At 42.6% G+C, this 23171-nt stretch overlaps 1 protein-coding gene across 2 annotated transcripts in view; it reads left to right on the forward strand.

The window, feature by feature from the left end:
* CLYBL (citramalyl-CoA lyase) overlaps positions 1 to 23171 on the forward strand; it is a 233288-nt gene that overhangs the window by 133195 nt on the left and 76922 nt on the right. For both annotated transcript variants that reach the window (XM_082602229.1, XM_082602228.1), the window contains exon 2: positions 5337 to 5523. In XM_082602229.1, the coding sequence (XP_082458355.1) occupies positions 5337 to 5523 (187 nt within the window). The remainder of the gene's footprint in view (positions 1 to 5336; positions 5524 to 23171) is intronic.

Below are 23171 nucleotides of genomic sequence, written 5' to 3' on the forward strand. Positions count from 1 at the left end.
TAGGGAACAGATTTTGAAACAGCCGGAGATGGGGGAAGGAGAGGACACGCCAGCAGTACGGGAGGAGGGAGGCTTGGGGAAGCCACGACGGGCTCCTGCCATCTGCCCAGTGACAGCGCCCTCGGGGACCTCAGAGTCTGCAACGGGACCTGAAGCCCAACCCCCCCTACACCTTCTCCTCCTTAGTATTCCAAACAGTCTTGCTGCCTTTGATCTTCCTCCCTGCAGCTTCATTCTGTGCAGACCTTTAGCCTTCCTGAGCTGCTTGCAGGCCATCCTCTGGGTGTTCTCCCTGGACCTTCTGGACTTGACCTGTATCTTTTGGGCCGCCTCCCCGCAGTGCTCAGCACAGTGCCGGTCAGGGCCATCTCATGTGGTTGGTTGTACGGGGTGTGCCCTGATCAGGGTGCCTACAGAGGCCACACGTGGGGCTGAGCTTCAGCTCTCCTCTACGCATCAAAGTTGCCCCCTCAGGAGCAGGCGGCACCTCTTTGCCCTTCCACCTGCTGGCAGGCTCGAGGGGACACCTTTCTCTAATTTGCACAAAGGGACCTGCCAGGTGTGCTAGTGGAGACCCTGCGCAGGTCACCCAGTGCATGCTTCCTGAGTACTCACTGAATGTATGAACAAGAGAACAAGGAGGAGGCAGTGAGGATAAATCAGAGGTTTCCACAGTCATCTCGGTGAAGGTGAACGAGGCCCCAAACGAGGACGTCATCTGTATGTACAGGACGGAGGAGATAAACAAAGGAGAAGCACCAGGCCATGGGTTGGGTTAAAGCTTCCAGGATGGCAAAGGAGAGAGGGAATAAAAATGACCTCCTGCCTGTAATCACCACTAAAACCTGACTCTTGCCCAAGAAGAATAAGGACAGTGTGGCTGCAGATCAGTCTCACATACCCACTTCTGGACAGCTGGCGTTTGTTGGGTAACGAGGTAACAGGAATTCTGTGCTCTTGTCCGCAAGACCCTGTGGTAAGCAATGTGGGGGAGACGTAAGACTTCCCCTCCCTCGGCAAGCTTGTGAGCTAGTTGAGGACACTTGTGTCCAACAAGATTCCTGATGCTGGTCTACACGGACCAGCATCACACGTGGGTGACAGGTGTCGGATGATCATAGTAGCTATGGACGTACATACTGCTTTACTGCCTGTGGTGAGCTCTCCCCTGTATGAGATAGCTATTATGTTGCTTCTCACCTAAGAGGAAGTTGACATTTCTTGCTTGCTTCTCACCCCATCTTCTGACTGCCAGTCACAATATTGGCGTGAACCACATAAAATTAGCATTTTTGTAGGCCAAAATGGTTAGATATCAACAATCTCATATAGGTGGTTCTTATACTCTCCACCATATTATGCTGCCACTTGAGACCTTTCAGGTGATTTTATTGGTTTGTTTTAAGCCTATTATAAAAGGATTTTTTTAAAAGAGTGATGCTTTTTCTGGTAAATGTGCAAAATAGGAAAAAACTGTGCAGAAGCAGAATCTTTTATTTGCTTATTTATTTTTGTCTGCATTGGGTCTTTGTTGCTGTGCACGGGTTTTCTCTAGTTGTGTCGAGTGGGAGCTACTCTTCGTTGTGGTGCGCGGGCTTCTCAATGCGGTAGCTTCTCTTGTTGCGGAGCACAGGCTCTAGGCACGTGGGCTTCAGTAGTTGCGACTTGTGGGCTCTAGAGCGCAGTCTCAGTAGTTGTGGCACATGGGCTTAGTTGCTCCGCAGTATGTGGGATCTTCCCGGACCAGGGCTCAATCCTGTGTCCTCTGCGTTGGCAGGTGGATTCTTTTTTTTTTTTTTTTTTTTTTTTGCGGTACGCGGGCCTCTCAGTGCTGTGGCCTCTCCCGCTGCGGAGCACAGGCTCCAGACGCACAGGCTCAGCGGCCATGGCTCATGGGCCCGGCCGCTCCACGGCATGTGGGATCTTCCCGGACCTGGGCATGAACCCGTGTCCCCTGCATCGACAAGTGGACTCCCAACCACTGCGCCACCAGGGAAGCCCTATTCCTGATCATTTTCTTAAGATAGATTCCTGTCTTAATCCATTTGGGCTGCTGTAACAGAATAACATAGACTGAGTGTCTTATAAACAACAAAAATTTATTTCTCACGGTTCTGGAGGCTGGGGAGTCCAAGATCAATGCTCTGGAAGATTCAGTGTCTGATAAGAATGTACTTCCTGGTTCATAAATGTCAGCCTTTTCACTGTGTCCTCCCATGGCAGAAGGGGCTAGGGAGCTCTCTGGTGTCTCTCTTTTTTTTTTTTTTCTTCGGTACACGGGTCTCTCACTGTTGTGGCCGCTCCCGTTGCGGAGCACAGGCTCCGGACGCACAGGCTCAGCGGCCATGGCTCACGGGCCCAGCCGCTCCGCGGCATGTGGGATCCTCCCGGACCGGGGCACGAACCTGTGTCCCCTGCATCGGCAGGCGGACTCTCAACCACTGCGCCACCAGGGAAGCCCTCTGGTGTCTCTTTTATAAGGGCATTATTCTCCTAGGTTCTGCCCTCGTGACTTAGTCCCCTCCCAAATGGCCCACCTCCCAATACCATCATACTAGGGATTATGTTTTAACATATGAATTTTGGCGGGGACACATTTAATCTATAGCAATTCCCAAAAAGAATTGGGTCAAATTACTTGAAATTACTGGGTCAAAAAGCAGGAAACTTTTTAAAGTGTCTTGATTTGTAGCATCCATTGGCTTTCCAGAATGCATGTGCCCCTTGATTAACTTTAGCCATGATGGCAGAGCCAATCCTTTGCTGGTTCTGCTTTGGTTACCAGTGATAAATGCTGTTTTTAAAGATGAGAGAGTCTAAAGATGAATGGTCAAAGAAGACTCGGCAGTTAGGTGGACATTGAACTAAGCTAGAAAGATCTGTAAGTTTCAAATAAACCGTGAAGCTAGAAAGATCTGTAAGTTTCAAATAAACCTAGGGGAAATACTTTTCGAGCAGAAGCAAAGGTACAATGGAAACAATACAGCATATTGTGGACAGTCATAATCTAATTTTCTGAGGGTAGATAGTTGCAACATAGGAATAGTGGGATATAAATTGAGAAAAGGGCTCTCAGCTGAGACTGAACTTTAATCCTGTAGATAATGGGGAGCTGTTGACAATTTTTGAGCAGGGGATAAGAGGAAAATAATGTTTCAGTGATTATAGGAGACTATCTGGGAAGCCAGAAACATCTTTACGAGTGGCAGAAGATTTTTTTAATGATCATCTGTTTTAGAAAATTACACATCATATATAAACATCCTAGGAATGATTTGTTCTAGTGCTTATTAGCATGTGACAGTGGTATGACCTGTCAGCCATGTCTGAGTGGCTCAGGCTTTGAGATTCAGGTGGTGTGGCTTGGAGATCACAGTGGCTGGATCCAAATTGGCAGTCAGAAGCTATTTCGCATGGAGGAAATCTCAGTTTTCATGAACTGAAGGTCTCTTTGGCTTTTACATGTGCAGTTACAACAAATCCTCATGAGGAGTGATTTTGCCTTAAGCATTTCTTGGTAAATAAAAATTTCATCTCTTTTAATTGCATTTTTACGATTTGAAAGGAAATGGATATGTTGCAAATTCTGGTTTCCAGTACGAATAAGTAAAATGTGGTTGTTGCTATTACATCATTATATTTTCTCTTTTTTAAGGTAAATCAGATATTTTTAATCAATATAAAACAATGACAGATACTTCGGGAATTCTCCAAGTATCTGTCCATACTATATTTAATATCAATATTAGATAAATGTCTTGTAATATATGTACACTTTTAAAACCCATCTATATGTCACCATATCTCACATAGCACAATGCTTATGTTATGGAAAAATAAGACTTCGACTCACGTTTTAGATTTAATTAAGGTTAGCTTCAAAAAGGAATGAGGGAGCCCTTAACAAAATTGATAGGCCACCAAAAAGATGCTGATTTTTCCTTGAGATACATTGTCACAAGGCACACTAATCATGGCAAAATGTTAACAACTGTGTAAAATATTTGATGGCATTAACATAGGATAACTACTAAATGTCAAGAGCTTTCATTGAAGAATACAGCTGGCATATTTTTGAAAGGATGATGCTGTTTACCCTGGGGGAGTAAAACAGTGGGGTGTTATCAAGTTTGCTGGGGCTTTCACCTTTCTTTAACTGGCATTTTCATGACGAATAGCTCCATCTGTTATGGGCAGGGCTGGTTTCATGGATGTGTGACCTGCACAGTCACGGATGGCCCTATGCTTAGAAGGGTCTGGTGCTTTGTGTGATGTTTTTCTGTTGCCATCTTGAAATTCCCAATAAATTTTGAACAAGGGCGCTGCACTTTTATTTTGCACAGGTGATTCAAATTATGTAACTGGTCTTGATTGTGAAAGCTGATTTCATCTTCCTTTGCCATGTGTTATGGGCTAAAACGTGGTTTTCACGGGACCAGACTATGGACCAGGTTAGGGGAGAGGGCTTCGGTGAGCCAAGGGAGCTTGTGGCCAACTCCTCTTATTTCCACGGGAGGCTATACTTAGTACAGTGGGAGAAGGGGGGAGAGAGCAGAGTTTACGAGCAGGCAGGGCTACTGACAGCTAGAGTTTCTCCATTAAGAACAGCAGCAGTGGCTGCCATTCCCGCTACACCCAGCTACCACATCAAGCTAATAACCCCCAGGCTCCGGCTGATCGCTTCATGTGCATTATTTCCTTTAACTTAATTTTCTCAGCAACCTGCAACATGAGTATTAGTTTTACAGATGAAGAATCTGAAGTTTCCAGCAATCAAGTTGCCCATAATTACAGAGCTAATAATGGTCTTTGCTGACTTAAGAAGTAGCCAGCCATCCTTGTCTCTTGTTAAAATTGAACTTGAATCACTTATTTGTCTACTTAAAAAGATTCATTGTCAGGGAGAGAGCTATAGACTTTGTTTACATAGATTGTTCATTTTCTACTTTTTACTTTCATATAATTGTAGATAGTATGGTTCTTTAGGACCTTTTGGATGTAAATTTCTTTACTTTTTTCTCTGTGGATGCTATCTGGATAGCACACTAATGCTGGAAGTGTTTTTCCAAGAAGAGATAGCTACACCTTCCTTCTTTTCTCAGAAGATTGTGTCAGTAAACAGTATTATGTATTTTTTAAACCTCAGCCAAAATGACATTCTGTTGCTTGATTATTTCTGTTATTATTGTTTTCCTAGTTGTTATGTGTGATTATGTTCTGCCATAAGTTAAAAAAATTATCCATGTTTTCTGTTTTCATTTTGTATTAAAATAAGGTTTTTCAAAAATTTGTAAATGAATTCTATTCTTGACTAATTCTAATTATGTCTTCTGCAGGAAAGCCTCTCTGGCAGCTGATGTGTCCAGGCTTGGGTACAGTTCCTCACCCAATCACAAATACATTCCCCGAAGGGCAGTGCTCTATGTTCCTGGAAATGATGAAAAGAAAATCAAGAAGATTCCCTCTCTGAATGTGGACTGTGCAGTACTTGACTGTGAGGATGGTGTGGCTGTGAACAAAAAGGTAATGGCATGATTCTTCCTTATGATGGAAAAAAGAACTGAATTGAAATGTGGTGTTCTCCTGGTAGCACTGCTCACTGTTTGGAAAGAGTCTACTGGACTCACCTTTTTCTGATTATCGATGTGTTCTTGACCAGCCCTTGTGTGGGTTCTGAGTGTGTATGTTCCTGGTAGCACTGCTCACTGTTTGGAAAGAGTCTACTGGACTCACCTTTTTCTGATTATCGATGTGTTCTTGACCAGCCCTTGTGTGGGTTCTGAGTGTGTATGTTTCTTTCTCCAAGAGACAGGAAGAATCCAGCCAAGATATATTTAAAATCATGGCCTTCAGTATATGTGACTATGTGTGTGTGTAGATAAAGAGATACACACTTAAAAAAAAGAGAGAGAGGTAGACACTCAATCCATTTTGGCTGTGATATTTGCTGGTTTGGGTAAATGACCTAATCCTAGAATTGTGGTGTACATTTTTCAGACCAGTAAGATGGAATTAGGAATTTATCTCTTTTTTTTTTACTGCCAGGTATATTGTGTAGTGGCCTTATCTCTTCTGGGACAAGTGCCAGTAAAATAAAATATAGACTTCAATGGATGAGTCACCATTTTCCCTCCTTAATTAAAGAGAAACTACACACAGAACCTTAAGGTTGCAGCTTTTGGCTGATTTTCTCATGGCCTGATCAGAGAAATGAGTCGTAGAAAATACCCAATTTGTAAATAGGTACAAAAGGTTCTTACTGGGTGGTAGCATAGTGGGTGCTTTTTGTTTGATTTTGGTTTACCTAACTTCTTTTTCTAGGTTTTTATAATGAACAAAGATTTGTTCAGTAATGGGGTGAAATACATAAATTATTTGAACAATAACTGATGTTTGCATGGAACTTTTAAAATTAAACACATGCTTTCCCTCAACCTTCATCTATCCAGTCCCTAGACAATGAGGTTGGGCTGGGAATGGGTTGCGGGACTGGTGGCACAGAAGGAGCTGGCCGTCTGGATTTGTATCTATTTGGATAGTTTCTTTTCCTAGGTGACCTGAAATAGCGTGCTTGTCCTATACAACTTTCTTGATTAATTGCTTTCCTTGGAGATTGTAGCAAACAAATATTTGCCTTATTTTTTTTTTTAAGTTAATTTACAGCATCTTTCTAATGGTCAAAGCAAGGCTTTACGAGTGTTTGGGAAAGGATTAGAATAAACATGTGGAATCTAAAGCGTCTACTCAACATCTTTGGCATGCACCAAGGAAAATGCAATTAATCTTCTTTCTCGCGGAGATTAAGGTAAATAGGGCTTTTCTTGAAGGACATAATATGATTCCAGTATGCTCCCTTCCAAAACTCATGTAGTGCACTCTCAGATTAGATACTAAGTTGTAATTCTAGTTCTGTGTGACCCAGGGCAATTCACGTTACTTCTTTGCCTCAATTTTTTATCTGTACTGTGGGATGACAAAATCTTCTTTTGTCAGGGGTAGGGATTATTACAAGGAATAAGCTTGATAAAATGCCTGGGAGTAGCTTGATTTCCTATAGGAAATAGATTAGATAAATCCGGTAGTAATCATGATTAGAGGGGAATTTACTTTAGCTTGTAGCACAGTGAGCCATTAGGTACCCTGATAAACTTCTAACTATATTTCTTCACAAACCTTGAGGCTATCTTCCTATTCCCACCTGAGGATGTTTCCTGCTACCCAGATGAGTTCAAAATATGGTTCATTCCTACCTCATATTTCCTTAGTGTTTATCTGTCTTCTGAAGCCCATCCTTATACCCAGAGCCACTACTGAGGAGGAACCTAAGGAGGGGCAGGGGAGAGAAAAGTTTATGATGGGCAAGTTGTGCCCGCCATCTTGGTGTCTATGTCCAGACAGAGCACAGCAGTTCTCTCTCTCTTTTTTTAAATTAATTTCTTTATTTATTTTAATTAATTTCTTTATTTGGCTGCGTCAGGTTGTAGTTGTGGCACACGGGATCTTTCGTTGCAACGTGTGGGCTCCTCTCTAGTTGTGGTGCGCGAGCTCTGTAGTTTGCGGCATGCGAGCTCAATAGTTGTGTCACATGGGCTTAGTTGCCCCACGGCATGTGGGATCTTAGTTCCCCGACCAGGGGTCGAACCGGCGTCCCCTGCATTGCAAGACAGATTCTTAACCACTACTGGGTTAATTGCCAGACATACTGTTTTATGTATGCTGAACTTGGAGTCAACCAAATTTCCCTTTCTTGTCCACAGAGAGTTCAGGCTAGTACTTATAAAACACTTTTTCCCTAATTTTATCTCATATATTTCATTTCATAGCCCTAGCCTGTCAATGTCTTTTTGGATTTTGATTTCATCATCCAACATTTATACCATCTGAGAATTTGACCAGCACACTAGAAAAATTTAACAAGTTTCTGATAGAAACGTTGAAGAGGTTGGAGCCAAGTGCTGTGCAAGCATGCCACTAGAAACTTCTGTTCGAGTTCACTTAACAAACATTTATATAATGGTGACTAAATGCCAGGCACTGTTCTAAGGGCTTTAATTTGTGTAACAACCAAGTAAGTAATACTCCTTCTACAGATAAGGAAACAAGCATGGAGAGGTCAAGTTCATGAAGCAGTTCTGTGAATATGGTTATTCAGTCACCTAACTCTCCTAAAATCCAGTCTTTTCACAAGAATAGTATAAGAGATTTTATTTAATGCCATTTCAAAATGAAGACACCTTCCTGATTTACAGGGTCTAGCAATACCTTCTCTCTCCACATACATCCACCTTGCCAGAAAAATGAGGTTAGTTAGATGAGATGTGATCTTGAAGAACCCTTGTCAGTACTACCTAGTTGTTCCCACCTTTGCTTTGAAGTGCTGGAGAGACGAAAATGGTAGTAGCTACCATCTACCGAGAGTTTTCTATGTAAGAGGTGCTATAATAAATGCTTTAACTATCTCATTTACTCCTTATAGCAAAGTTTTGTCCAGGGTCCAGGCTGATTAAATGGCAGATTTGAACCTGTTAGAATTTTTGCCAGGAATCAGCCTCAAGTTCACCTGCTGGCATATTCCATAATAACTCACCTTTTCCTCCTTTCTCAGAAAGTTAGTGCCTTGGCTTCTCTTTATCTTTTGTCACCTTTGTATACTCCGTAGTTTCTCAAAGATTACCTACAGGAGTGCCGTGTTCACGTTTGCAGATTCTTTCAGTGTCTTGGGATTTTAATGCATTTAAACCTAGGGACTTGAATTCATTTGAAATGTCCAGATAAGTCTGAAACTTCTCAGGTAGCTCATATTATTTTTCCTTTCTTGAAGTCACCTCTTAATCATATTTTTGTTTGAATATTATTCCTCTTGATGGAGGAGATAGAATAGAGACCATTTTCAGTGAGTTTATTTCTTACCATGTTAAAACTGTCATTTCAAATGATCTAGTTATGGTTTTGCTAAACTGAGCTATTATTGCCTAATTCAACTTTCTTGACATTATTAAAACTTAGTCACTTCATTTTAGATATTTCATTTCTTTTTTAGTAATTGACTAATTCCATATTTCATTTGACTGACTGTGGAGTATGGGCTTGTAATGAAAACAAGAGGAGCTTCCACAGAGCAGTTTATAAGTATATAATACCTTCCAGCAGGCTCTAATCCTGTCCGGTTAATCCAATTTGTGTTTAAGCAGCTCCTTCATGTCAAGGATGGCACTACCAGCTCACCTTTCCAAGCATGGATGATGAAAAGACCATCTCCACTACCCTCTTATCATCTCCTTTTCATTGTTAAATGCATGAGGAGATACAGGGCTGTCTAAACCACTGCTTGCTGGGACACAGTGAAAATAAGCCAAGTAATGCACAGATTTCTGGTGAAATCTCCATGACACTGGATGAGGCCAAGAAGGTAGGAGTAAAATAGATAGAGGCAGGGTTCCAGAGCTGCTATTTTAGTTGAGTAAATATTTAAATTTATTTAATATTTAAGTTTAAATATGTAAATTTTTAAATACTCAATATTTAACTAAATATTGAGTACCTACTCGACCAGGCACCATGGCAAGCAGGAGGAGAACAAAGATGGTTGCGTGGTCCCCAACCCAGAGGAGCCAAAGGGTGGTGGAGAGACAGGCAAAAAAATAAATTGTAATCTAACAAGATAGGTCTATAAGAGTGCATACTTTTTATTATCATTTGGTTCTCCGTATTTTTTTAATCTCTGTTTTGATCTCTTGCTTGAGCCGTGAGATACAAAGAAGCTTCCCAAACTCTCTGTGGTGAAGAACCAGTTTGGTTATTTTTATTTGTTGTTGTTACTTTGTTTCATTTAAAAAAAAAATTCTAAACTACTGTGGACCAATGCTTGTATAAAATACAATAAAAATGAATTGCTATAAAAATTAAATGCTGCTTGGGTATTACAGCAATGTCAAGTGCTATAAAGGTTTCTAAACTCATGTTCCCTGTTTTGTACTTAACCTCCTGGTGGCATGGTCATGCTGAGAGTTTGTGGATCAAGAGTGGCCCACAGACCACAGTTTGAGTAGAAGGGACTTAGAAGTTTTAAATTTCTAAGTGTATATGAGGTTTTTAATTTATTCTTTTGTTGCTGACCTCAAGCTTGGTTGCATGATGGTTAGAGAATGTGATCTGAATGATGCTGATATTTGGAAACTTATTGAGTTCTGCTTTATGGCCTATTACATGAGCCATTTTTGTAAATGTTTCATGTATACTTAATAAGAATGTATATTGTCTGTTTACTAGATGCAGAGTTCTGTGTATTTTCCATTAGACCAAGCCTGTTAATTATATTGTTCCAATATCTAAATCTTTAATGATTTTCATCTGCTTGATATATTAATAATTAAGAGGCTAGTTGAAAGTTACCCTCCAATGGAGAATTTGCCAATTTCTCCCTGTAGTTCTATCAATTTTTGCTGCTGATAGTTTGAGCCTATGTTATTAGGTGTATACAAATTTAAAATTATTATATCCTCCTCATATATTGAATTATCTATTATTATGCACTGACCCTCTTCATCCCCTGTAATGCTTTTTTCTTTATTTTTTAATTTTATTATTATTTTTAACAACACTGCTTTGTTTTCATTATATTTCAGTCTTCTTTTAAATAAATTTATTTATTTTTAGCTGCGTTGGGTCTTCGTTGCTGCATACAGGCCTTCTCTAGTTGCGGAGAGTGGGGGCTACTCCTCGTTGCAGTGTGTGGGCTTCTCATTGTGGTGGCTTCTCTTGTTGTGGAGCACGGACTCTAGGCATGCGGGCTTCAGTAGTTGTGACACGTGGGCTCAGTAGTTGTGGCTCGCAGGCTCTAGAGCGCAGGCTCAGTAGTTGTGGCGCAGGGGCTTAGTTGCTCCACGGCATGTGGGATCTTCCTGGACCAGGACTTGAACCCGTGTCCTATGTATTGGCGGGCAGATTCTTTACCACTGTGCCACCAGGGAAGCCCGATTTTTTCTTTAAAGTTTATGTGATCTGATAAGAATACACCAAGTTTCTTTCTTTTTTTTTGGCTGCGTTGGGTCTTTGTTGCTGCGCACGGGCTTTCTCTAGTTGCGGCGAGCAGGGGCTACTCTTGGTTGTGGTGTGTGGGCTTCTCATTGAGGTGGCTTCTCTTGTTGCAGAGCACGGGCTCTAGGCACGTGGGCTTCAGTAGTTGTGGCACGTGGGGCCAGTCATTGTGTCTCACAGGCTCTAGAGTGCAGGCTTAGTAGTTGTGGCACACGGGCTTAGTCGCTCCGTGGCATGTGGGATCTTCCCGGACCAGTGATCGAACCCGTGTCCCCAGCATTGGCAGGCAGATTATTAGTCACTGCTCCACCAGGGAAGTCCCCACCAGCTTTCTTTTGATCAGTATTTCCCCAGTATATTGTTTTCAGCCTTTTGTTTCAACTTTTCCATATCTTTATGATTTAAATATATCTCCTATTGTTTTAAAAGTTTTATATTCATGTAGACAATCCGTGTCTTTTAACTGGAACATTAACCCACTTCTAATATAGTTACTAATAAATTTAGATTTAAATATGCCATTATATTTGACCCAGTTTTCTCGCCTGTTCTATGTTTCTTTTCTTTTTTAGGGGGGGCCACACCACGCAGCTTATGTGATCTTAGTTGCACGACCAGGGATTGAACCCAGGCCCGTGGCAGTGAAAGTGCAGAGTCCTAACCACTGGACTGCCAAGGAATTCCCTCTTTTTCTAATTTTTCTTGCCTTTTAAAGGTTATTTGACTTTTTTGATTTATTTCCTTAGTCCATTTTTTCCTCTCTTAGTTTAGAAGTTATGGCTGTGTTTCTAATTTTTATCGGTTACTCCTGAAGTTTTACCAAGTATACTTAACAAAGCCTAAAATTAACCTGTGTCTTCTTCCTGGACAAAACAAGAATTTTAGAAAGCTCTAAATTCAATCATCTCCCTCACCAATTTATATTATTTTTAACAAACATTTCAGTTATCTCTTTTTAATCCCATGAATTTTACATTGTTACTATATCATTATTTTATATGAACAGTTGTTAATTTAGATTAAGCTACATATTTTACCACTTTCTCTGATCATTATTCCTTCTTGTATCCCAGACCTTCTTTCTGGGGTTATCTTTCTTTCTCCTGATGTTCACCCTTCAGAATTTCTCTATAGCGAAGGTCTGTTGGCAGTAAACTCTCATAGTTATTGTTTATTTGAAATGTCTCCATTGTTTGCCTGGGTAGACAAATTTAGATCAACGGATATTTGCTCTCAGAACGTTGAAGATATTATTTCATTGCCTTCTGGTTACTGTTAGTGCTATTGAGAACTCCATTGTCAAATCTAAAAACTAGGTTATTTGTCTTTTCTTCTTTGGCTGCGCTGAAGATCTTTTGTCTTTGGTGTACTGAAGTTGTGCTAAAATATTGAGTAGTTATTGCTTGGTGTAAGTGGTTTTTGTGTGTATTTGTGTACTCATGTCTTTTACCAGTTCTATAAAACTTCTACTGTTAGCCCTTCAGATATCACTTCTAGTCCGTCATTTCTGTTCTTTCCTTCTGAGATGCCAAGTAGACATATTAGGAAATGTTTGTTTTATCCTCCTTGTCTTTTCCTATCTTTTCATGTTTCCTATCTCCTTGTCTCTCTCTGCCACATTCTGGGTTAGTTCTTCATATCTAATCAACACTTTTCTAATTGTCCCATCAGTTTTGTCTAATTTATTTAACCCATCCTCTGAGTTTTTAATTTTAATGATTATATTTTTCATATCTAGAACTTCCATTTGATTCTTTTTCATATCTGGTACATTCTGAATCTGATAATTTCAATATTTTTGCATCTAAATTGCTTTTTGTTGTTCAGTGACTCATACTCATGGTATGAACCCATATTGATTGGAATTATTTCTTGGGAATCCCAAGGGCCTAGAGTAGGAAGATTTTCCTCTAAAGAGAGTTTGTGTTTGCTTCTGCTGGGAGTCAGGGATATTATTAATCTGGAGTCTTTGTTTATTCTCCTCAGCTTTGCAGTGATCTCAGGCTAGTATCCTGATACCAGGTCTGATATAGGTATTTGGTTCCTAGCTTTCTTATTTTTCTGACTCCTCATAAATCAGAATTCATTTTTTTGTTGTTGTTGTTGTTTTACATTGGTCCTTATGTTCTTATGAGCCCAGCAATGCATTAAAAAGTACTTTTGTTGAAATGTATCCATTTTATAGCTGTCGGCCCTTCAGAGAATGTAGTCTGCCATATTGCCAAAAGTAAAGTACCCATCCTTTAAAATTTTTAAATTATAAACTTAAAAAAATTAGTGTAAAATTTATTTTTACCTATAAAGAGTCAAATCGCTGTAAAATAAAGCAGCCCCTAATCATTATTCCATTCCCTTCTCCAGAGATAATCCCTTTTATCTCTTCTAGCTTATTCTTGTGGCATTTATTCCCATATCTCTACGTAATACACTTTTTGAATTATTTTCTCAACTTCAGGCATGATACTGACTCCCTGCTGTGGGCGTTATCTTTCCCCCCTGCTACCACCCTGTCCCCACTACGTGTGACCCTTTCCCATCCTTCGCTTGTCCCAATACAATTATATGTAACTTTGATGAGATTGGTAGGTATTCAGTGTAAAAAGTATTAGAGTTGAGTCACGTAGTATTAAACTGATCACCTTTCCCCCTTTTTTTTTTTTTTTTGGCCGTGCAGTGTGGCATGTGGGATCTTAGTTCCCTGACCAGGGATCAAACCTGCGCCCCCTGCTTCGGAAGCTCAGAGTCTTAACCACTGGACCGCCAGGGAAGTCCCCACCTTTCCTTTTCTGCCAGCCTGTTGTTTTCCCTGGAGTTCATAATTATCTGTTTTTTCCCCTGGCTTATTTTTCTATTCAACACCCACATCTTCACTAATTGTCTAAATCTCCTCTTAATATGTTTAGAAGCATCGGGTATTTTATTAGTTTCATCTTCTTGGAGAAATCTCTCCTTGACTCTTCTGATCCCCTCAAGTCTGAACGACTTGTCCTTCAGGCCTGCAGCATAATTGGAATCCTGAACTCTCCTTTCCCACCACCCTGGGAATTCCCTTTGCCTCTCTGTTGGGTTGGATATCCTGGATTATGTGACTCTTTATATCTGGGTATGTTTCCCTGTTTGGGTGAGGACACCCTCTAATAGTTCCTGAGAGAAGGTTCCCCTCTGAAGGACAGAAGCAACTTATACATAGTCTGATTTTTACCTAATTTGATTTGTAAAGAGCAGGAGTATATTCGGAATTTAAGATCATGAGTGTCTTACATAGATTCTTCCAGAAGCCAAAGGAGGAACTCTGAATTGTGATTCAAGGAAGGCTTTTCTAAGGGAACTTAACTTAGTAAAATCTGGGATGTCACTCACGGGCAGCTTGACTTGAGACCAGCAACCCGGTTCAGTGGAAAGGGTAGAGAGCTTGACAACAGATGGCTCACTTAAATTTCCCAGTTTTAACACTGTCTACCCAGGGAACTTGAGTCCTGTAATCTCCTGAGCCTCTGTTTCTTTATCTGTCCCATGAGATTGGTGATAATGAAACCTACACTACCCACCACCAGGCCAGCTGTGAGGCTCAAGTAGAAAAGCATTTTGTAAACTTGCAAGTGCTATAGAAATATTGCTTTAAAAAAAGAAAAAAGCAGGTGTCATTTAAAAAAAAATAAAGCTTAGAAAATTTAGGGGAATGGATATTTAGCATGTTCCTTGAGATGTCTCTTTCAAGTAGAGGAATATAACTTGATGGTCAAGAACATAGACTATGGAGACAGACAGTCGGATTCTGGTGTCTGGATTCTGGCATCATCTTGTCCTAACCGTGTGACCTTGGACAAATTACTCCACCTCTCTGTGCCTCGGTTTCGTCTTCTGTAAAATAAAGGTAGTAATGGTAACAATAATATCTACCACAACAGAATTATATTAAATGGGTATTTGTAAAGTGATTAGAGCAGTGCCTGGCACATAACAAGTGTTGTATGAATATTTCATAAATACCTAAATAGCAGTTGTCTTAGCTGTACCCCTGGCCAAGAGTCTGATGCATCAGTTAAAGTCACTGATGATTGCTTAGAATGCCAGGGTTTACTGGTATTGATTCGTACTTTAGATTCCTGACTCTCAGGGTAATATGCTGGCACAGATAGGTTTTTGCTCTAAATGTCATGGAGTTTTCAAGTTTTGCTATTTTTTTAACTTTCTCCCTCAACTATGGTAGACAAAGAAAAGACTCTAGAGACAGCAAAATACCACTTTTTCTTTCAAGCTCCCTCAAAGGTTTCTTAACACTAGGGGGCTAGAAACAGCTATCTTAGAAAGATCTTACTTATTTTTTTCCTCAGGAAAACAAAGAGAAAATTATCTTTCTTAAGCAGCTAAGCAATAGGTTTTTACTTAGTATTTCTGTGCTGGGTACTTGACAGAAAGGGAGTAAGAAAAGGATGGAGGAAGGTGGCCAACGCTGTGAAGGCATTCCCCTGCAACAGCTCAGAGCAGAGAAGCGCTGGGCTGAGGTCTGGGTCCTGAGCAACCCCATGTACAATGCTGTTCTCATTTATGTTAAACAGAGGGAGAAGGATGGCCCGGGGCTGGGGCTGGGGTGTCTGAGGAGAGGTGCCCTCAGCAGTCGAGGGGAGCCCCTGGTCGGTGGGGGGTTGGAGCAGCAGCTACCTCCCCTACAACCTGCTCTGCATGCAGAGGACCTTGGGCTGCCAGGACCTAGGCCATCTTGTTGAAGCCGCCCTCTATCATGAAAAGCAAGGCGAAGCTATTTGCCTTCTAAGCAGCAGTCGGTGCTTCAGAAACCCCACAGGATCACCCCGACTGGGCCGTGTTCTTTGATTGCTCCAGCTCCCTCCACCCATCCTGGATACCAGGACATACGTAAGGACCAAAGGGTTGCGGTTGTGGAGAGACAGCTGGAAGCAACACCGCAGAGATGAGGGGAGTACGGCTTTGTACCCCACAATAAGCCCCTTTCTAAGTACTCTTCACAAACAGTAATTCGTACCAGGAACTCCTATAGTTACCTGTCAGACTCTGCAGAACCCGGGAGTCATCGCATTTGCAAGTGTGAGTTGCTCATTAAGAAACACGGAATATCAGTCAAGGTTGTTGGCTTATTATTAATCTTCAGTTAATGTAAATAGATTTCCTGACACTCATCATTTTAAAGCAGTTAACTCTTGAGTTCCTCTGTACTGCCTTTTTTTTGTTTTGTTTTTTCAGAGGTCACCAATTATCTTTTTTTTTAATTAATTAATTTATTTTTGGCTGTGTTGGGTCCTCGTTTCTGTGTGAGGGCTTTCTCTAGTTGTGGCGAGCGGGGGCCACTCTTCATCGCAGTGCGCAGGCCTCTCACTATCGCGGCCTCTCTTGTTGCGGAGCACAGGCTCCAGTCGCACAGGCTCAGCAGTTGTGGCTCTCGGGCCCAGTTGCTCCACGGCATGTGGGATCCTCCCAGACCAGAGCTCGAACCCGTGTCCCCTGCATCAGCAGGCAGATTCTCAACCACTGCGCCACCAGGGAAGCCCCTGTAATGCCTTTAATTGCCACACAGATGTAAACCTTTTTTCTACCCTGAGCTTACGTATTCTCTCTAATTTGTGCTCTCTCATTTGGCTTCCTTTTGTGCACGTGTATGTGCACACACACACACACACACACACAAGTATGTAGATGCTAAACCACCACTTACTTACACTTACCATACGCATACACAAATCCACTTGGTTAAACTTTTTTTATCTTTTTAAAAAAAATTATTTATTTATTTATTGGCTGAGTTGGGTCTTCGTTGCTGCGCATGGGCTTTCTCTCGTTGCGGTGCACAGGCTTCTCTTTGTGCACAGTGTGGGCTCTAGGAGTGTGGGCTTCAGTAGTTACAGCACGCAGGCTCAGTAGTTGTGGCGCACGGGCTTAGTTGCTCCACGGCACGTGGGATCTTCCCGGAGCAGGGCTCGAACCCGTGTCCCCTGCACTGGCAGGCGGATTCTTAACCACTGCGCCACCAGGGAAGCCCCCACTTGGTTAAATGTTAAATACTCCTGTACTGTCACTTTAGTTGAAATAAATTAGTAGAGTAGCAAAGAGGTGTATTCTCCCAACAGGCAGAAAGCTAACTGATGTGAAGTGAATGATTAAATGTATACAGGGCGTGGGGAGTTAACTCCTCTTCAGTAGGGGAGTGAAATTAGGATGGGAGGGCTCCTCTCCCGGGGACCTTGCTTTTATTAAAAAAGACTTGAGAGCTTGGGAGGTTTCTTCACTAGGAACTGGGGTGTCTGTGAGTCTTGTGGGAACAGTATGGAGAGCTGAACTGTGCTTAGGAACTCTGTAAATTCTTTTTGATCCTTAAAGCTTCTGGTATAAAAACCTATCCAGGGCTTCCCTGGTGGCGCAGTGGTTGAGAGTCCACCTGCCGATGCAGGGAACACAGGTTCGTGCCCCAGTCCGGGGGCATGCCGTGGAGCGGCTGGGCCCGTGAGCCATGGCCGCCGAGCCTGCACGTCCAGAGCCTGTGCTCCGCAACGGGAGAGGCCACAACAGGGAGAGGCCTGCGTACCGCAAAAAAAAAAAAAAAAAAATTAACCTCCAAAAGTTAGCACTTGTGCTCTGAATTCCCAGCCAGGTCTAGTCTAAGCAGCAGCATATTCTTGGGCAAAGTATTGATTAGCTCCAGATAACAAGACCAAAAAGACCTTCCTAGACACCAGTCAGAAGAGCAAAAACCAAAAGAGAAAGATGAGCCAAGGGGCTGGCCTCAGATAAACATGAGCTTCTGAAAGACTCCTCCAGTTTTTCCAATGCAGCATAGGAGAGTGAACCTAGGGTTGAGCACCAATAGGCTGTTCCACTAAGCCTTTTATCCACACCATCTAATCCCCCTTCCCTACTAGCAGGGGAAGGCTGACGGTCTGGCCCAACTGGTGCAGGTTTTCACAGCACAGGGGGTTTCAAGAGCTTCTCTTCCCTAGAGCTGTGGGTGGATAGATGCATGGGAGAAGGCAGAGTAGACAGGGCCAATAAATGAAAAAACTCTTCCAAGGAGTCTGTGAGAGCAAAGCGAGTTTGAAGTGGGTATGAAGTGCCCAAGTTTGCCGTCATAAGAAGGTTAGGGAGAGCCAGATCAAGAACTCCCAGTGGTCGGGGCAGTCATGGTTCTCTGGACTGAGAGCCATGACTGGGTCTTTCCGTATTTCCCCAGGAGACATACTGCATATATCCATCTTCAACTCTGAGGGTCAGGTGGGGGACAAGCATTATCACACCTTCTCCTGAGTGGTCTGGAAGACAATGGCCTCCTTGAATTTTGGCCCATGCCTGGGCCGAAGGCAATTTCCCACAATCGTTCTTTCCAGCTCGGCCCTTCCAAAGAGGACCAGGCCTCTTGGAGCTGACCGTGGTGCTGACGGTGGTCCCAGACCAATACTGGAGAACATTTAGTGAGTACGTAGTACTTTCTGTGTATCAGCACTATTTCTAACTGCTTTGCCTGGAGTAACTTATTTCATGCTCTCAGAAACTCTATGAAAGAGGTGCTATTATTATCCCCATTGACTTACAAGGAGAATGGAATACAGAGAGGTTAACAAACTTGCCCAAGGGCACACAGCTAACAAGTAGGGAAGACAGGCAGTTCATACCCTATGATGCACTTTTGGCCACTACACTTGCTAATGAGACTTATTAACAGAGCCATACAGAACCTGCCAGATTTTCACTTGTCCATGTATTGCCCGAGCAGAGTTAAGCCACAGTCCCCTACCTCGAGTTGCCAGGGTAGGTAGCTGTGGGTTGGTACCTTGGAGAGTCAGACACAGCAGTAAGGATTGCTTGGGCGCTCACCTACCCTGTTATAACAGTCATCACACCTTAATGTAATGACTTGTCCTATGTCTGCTTCCCTGCTAGACTGTCAGCGTTGTAAAGAGGGTGCCATTGTATACCCCGCAGTTTACCATAGTGCCTGGTACATAGTAGGTGCTCAGCAAACATTTGATGAATAAGTGAGTTACATGTGGTCAGTATAACGATAAACTATTATTCGCCCATGTATTATTTCAACATTAGTAGAAGCATTGTGTTGTGGAAATTATAGTCCCTTTGTATTTGTTATGCCCTATATATTTTTTTTTTTTTTTGCTGTACGCGGCCCCTCACTGTTGTGGCCTCTCCCGTTGCGGAGCACAGGCTCCGGACGTGCAGGCTCAGTGGCCATGGCTCACGGGCCCATCCGCTCCGCGGCACGTGGGATCTTCCCGGACCGGGGCACGAACCCGTGTCCCCTGCATCGGCAGGCGGACTCTCAACCACTGCGCCACCAGGGAAGCCCCTATGCCCTATTTGGAAGCTATATGAAGCTTGGAGTGTATCTTAATTTCTTATAGTGCATCTATACAGACAAAATGAAACAAAGAACTAAGGTCACGATTTGGGCAATTCGAATGCCTAAACACACGTATGATTAAATCTCCATTGCATGTTAGATTTGGGATCTTGTCGTATCTTAGGAAGGGAGCTCCACCGACGTGAAAATAACTGTGAACATCTCTTTTAAAGGGTGTACAAGTATTCTGTGGTAACAGAGCTTGTAGTGGCAATTGTAGCATTTTCCAGTCAAATTTCCCATTGCAGAGTCTATGTGTTGTTCGATTTTAGTCAAGCCATGTGTTTGTTGTGTTGTAGTAACATGCAGAAGACTTTCATATCTGCCATGTTACCTCCAGCGTGCGTGTTTCTAAACAACACTCCACCGCCGAGCCCTTGGAGGACCAGCCTATTTTGACAGCTCCCCTTAGTCCGTGTGTCACCAAGCCCGTTCTCTGCCAATATGTTTCACATGATTCTGGGGACATGTGTAGCACGCCTGTGCACCTTGCAAACACTCATACATCATTACAATAATAATTGGGTTTTGATGCAACTGGAACTCAGTACTACCAAGCTGCCAGCATTTCCTTTTGGCTACCAGTACTAGGCAGGAAAATTATAGTCTAACTGTCTTCCTGTTTATTGATAAACAAAGTGGCCAGCCCAGCAATGGAGCCTGATTAGCAGTTTGCACCCTTTGTGAAAGGATAAACAGAACCCTACTGTTTTCTGTGTTTGACTGCAATTTGCATCTTTAAAGAGGTTGGGCTGCCCTGAGATTCATGTTCAACTTCCCAGTGCCTGGATAAGTCTTTGATATGTTACATGTCAGCCTCCTTGTTTTCCTCTCCTTCATCTTGAAACAATATTTGCCCGTGCATCTCTTTTCCCATCTGGCCTACCGTAAGCTTCCTGATAGTCACCTGTCTGAAGAAGGAGGGGGTGGGTAGGGGCGGGAGAAGAAATATGTCTCTGTTTCACCGCACTTGAATTTTACATTCCCAGAAGGCCCTTTAATGCCAACTCTATTCCGTTTGTGAAGAGAGGATGATACAGGATGAACAGCCAAAGACAAAAGGGAATCTGCTTACTATTCTATCTGGACCACAGGATCATTTTGGGGCCCCCTCCCTTTCCCTTATCTTCACCCATCCTCCAGAAAATGCCTTCCCCCTTTGTTAAGTGAAATACAATATTAGCCTTCTACCTCGAGTTTGGTGTGGTGCTCTATTCTGAATTTATTCTAACCTAATTAGGTTCTTAAACTAAATGGTTAGAGACCAAGTAGTTGACTCCCCCCTATAATTATTTTCAAATGAAAGAAATGAAGATCATTTTAACTTGAATTTGCATGATGGAAAAGGGAGCATTAATACATGTAAACATCGATTCATCTGTTTAAATAAACTTTCCCCGTAATCCTTACTGTATGTAAACAACATTTGTTCTGCCTTAGAGATGTTGCATGATTGGACCCACGAGACTCTGGTTATCCCACTGAACAGTTTCCTTTTATAACTTCAAAAGCAATGTTACATATTTATTGGAGGTTGTAGGGTGTTAAGTGTAGTTAGACATAAATTGTACCTCAGCTATTTAGTTAATGCCAATAGGGATTAAATTAGATTTTATAGTTGTTGTAGAAGTCTATTTGGTAGCTAACAAGTGGGATTTTTAAATCCTGGAAAACATAATCCTATTATAAAACAGGCAGCTGAATTAACATTACCCAGGAAGGTCCTCTTCATGGATTAGCATTTTTTGACAATAACAAAGAAAATCATCAAATGCTATGAGGATATTACATGCTTTTCTCAAAAGTCAGAACAGCGAATTGGGAAAAGGGAACAAGATAAATGACCAAACGTGCTATTACTTAGACTGTTTCTTTTTAAGAAGAGCAGTGGAGGCTGGGAAGTAAAGCTGAGTGTGGCCTTGTCTATAATACTGGCACGCGCTCTGGAATTGGAAATGTGGCCTTGCTGATTTCCATGTCGGCGCCCCAGCTTCAGCTGTAGATAATTATTTGCATCAGTAATTCCCTACTCCTGGTTTCCTTATATGGTCACCAAAGGGCAAAAAGGTCACTAGAAACCAAAGTCCATGAATTAAAACACAAATTGGTGGTGGAAGAAATATTTTGCTACTTTGTGAAATCAATAACATTTTTTCAGTTATCGTTAGACCCTAGAATCTGACAGTTTTAGAGCTGGGAAGGACCTTGCCATTTATTTTATTTTTATAGTCCTATTGCAAGTTTTACTTTAAACACCGCAGAAAGATGGATCTCTCTCTCTCTCTCTCTCTCACTCACTCACACACACACACACACACACACACACACACACACACACACACACCCAGTGTATGGGTGGCTTTTTTATTTTTAAAGAAGAAACTTCCTTAAGTCTTAACCATTGGTTTTGGCTTGGTGGTGAGGGTTATTATTAGAGCTGGCAGGACTTGCCAATTTTCATTTGCACGGGTATCATCTTAGCAGCTAATCACATGGGTATCAATCAATGGCATATCACTGTGTTAGATAATTGCACGGACATCAATCACGTGTGTATCTGAAGCAAGTCATCATGTGGGCATCAATTCCATCTATATGGAGGAAGGTAATTGCATTAGAAGCAGGGAAGGGCGTGTCTTCATGGCAGATAATCACATGGGTATCAATCACTTTAGGTATCGAGGTAGATAATCTGTGCATATCCATCTCATGTACTAATGGGGATAATTATGTGGACGTCAACACGCTGGTTTTCTGGTAGAGGTTTACACGTGAAGCGGTCGTGTCATATGTTTGTTTATGCTGGAAAAGAGGCCTGGTGTCCCTGGGCACAAACCAGGGCAGGTGGCTTGGCAGGGTGAAGAAGCAGCGCCACCCACGAGGCCTTCCCCATTAGAGCACTGGAAACTCCATGATTAAAGAACCTTTTGAGGCTCTTTAGTTTGAAGGCTTTGTCTCCTGCCAGAGTGGAAGTACTCCTGGGAAGAATGTGAACAGGTGTAGAGGACGTTTGCGGTTTACCACTGAGCATCTATTCTTCCTTCTTCAGAGGTCAGCTACTGATTTCTATTCCAGCCCAGGTCATCTAGGTGTGGTTTCAGGCCCCAGGGAGTCTGGGGTTCAAGATTAACCAATCAGTGACACTATGCTGGCCATGGTGATTGACTCAGGCCAGGACATGTGACATTAGCCAGTCCAGTCAGGGTGAATCTCGAAGTTTCCATGGGAGAAAGGGGCTGAGGTTCTTTCTCTCTGGACCTTGCCTGAGCAGAGATGGGAACAGTGCTGCTGCAGCCATCCTGCCTGGGAAGCCCAGAGTGCCCAGAGTTTACGACATGGAGCAGAAAATCAAGTCCTGAGAAGCCAGGACTGAGAGGCAGGGAGGAAGCTGGCCCTGAGGGTGTTCCTTGAGCCTAATTGCAGCGGGCTCTGAGCAAAATCTCTGACCCGAAAGCACTCACCTGAGCCATTAAAATCCCCTTTGGCAGAAGCCAGTAGTGGAGGCGGTTCTCTGCCCCTTGCTTCAGAGAGTCTTAACTGATAGAATAAGTTTATCAGCTCCTATCCTGAGAAAAAGGCTTCATCAGATCAGGCCCTGTAGGAGAAGGAGCGGCTAGCTCTGAGGAAGGAAGTGAGGGCGGAGGGTAGGCTGGGCTTGGTTAAAGACTAATCACCATCGCCCTCAGCCTAGGCCTGGAGCTGCACTTGGCCCTGCTGGAGTGCCCTGGTCTCCTGGCCTCTAGGCATCTGAGCT

This window comes from Mesoplodon mirus (assembly GCF_964341445.2).
Source record: "Mesoplodon mirus genome assembly, chromosome: 17".
NCBI lineage: Eukaryota > Metazoa > Chordata > Mammalia > Artiodactyla > Ziphiidae > Mesoplodon > Mesoplodon mirus.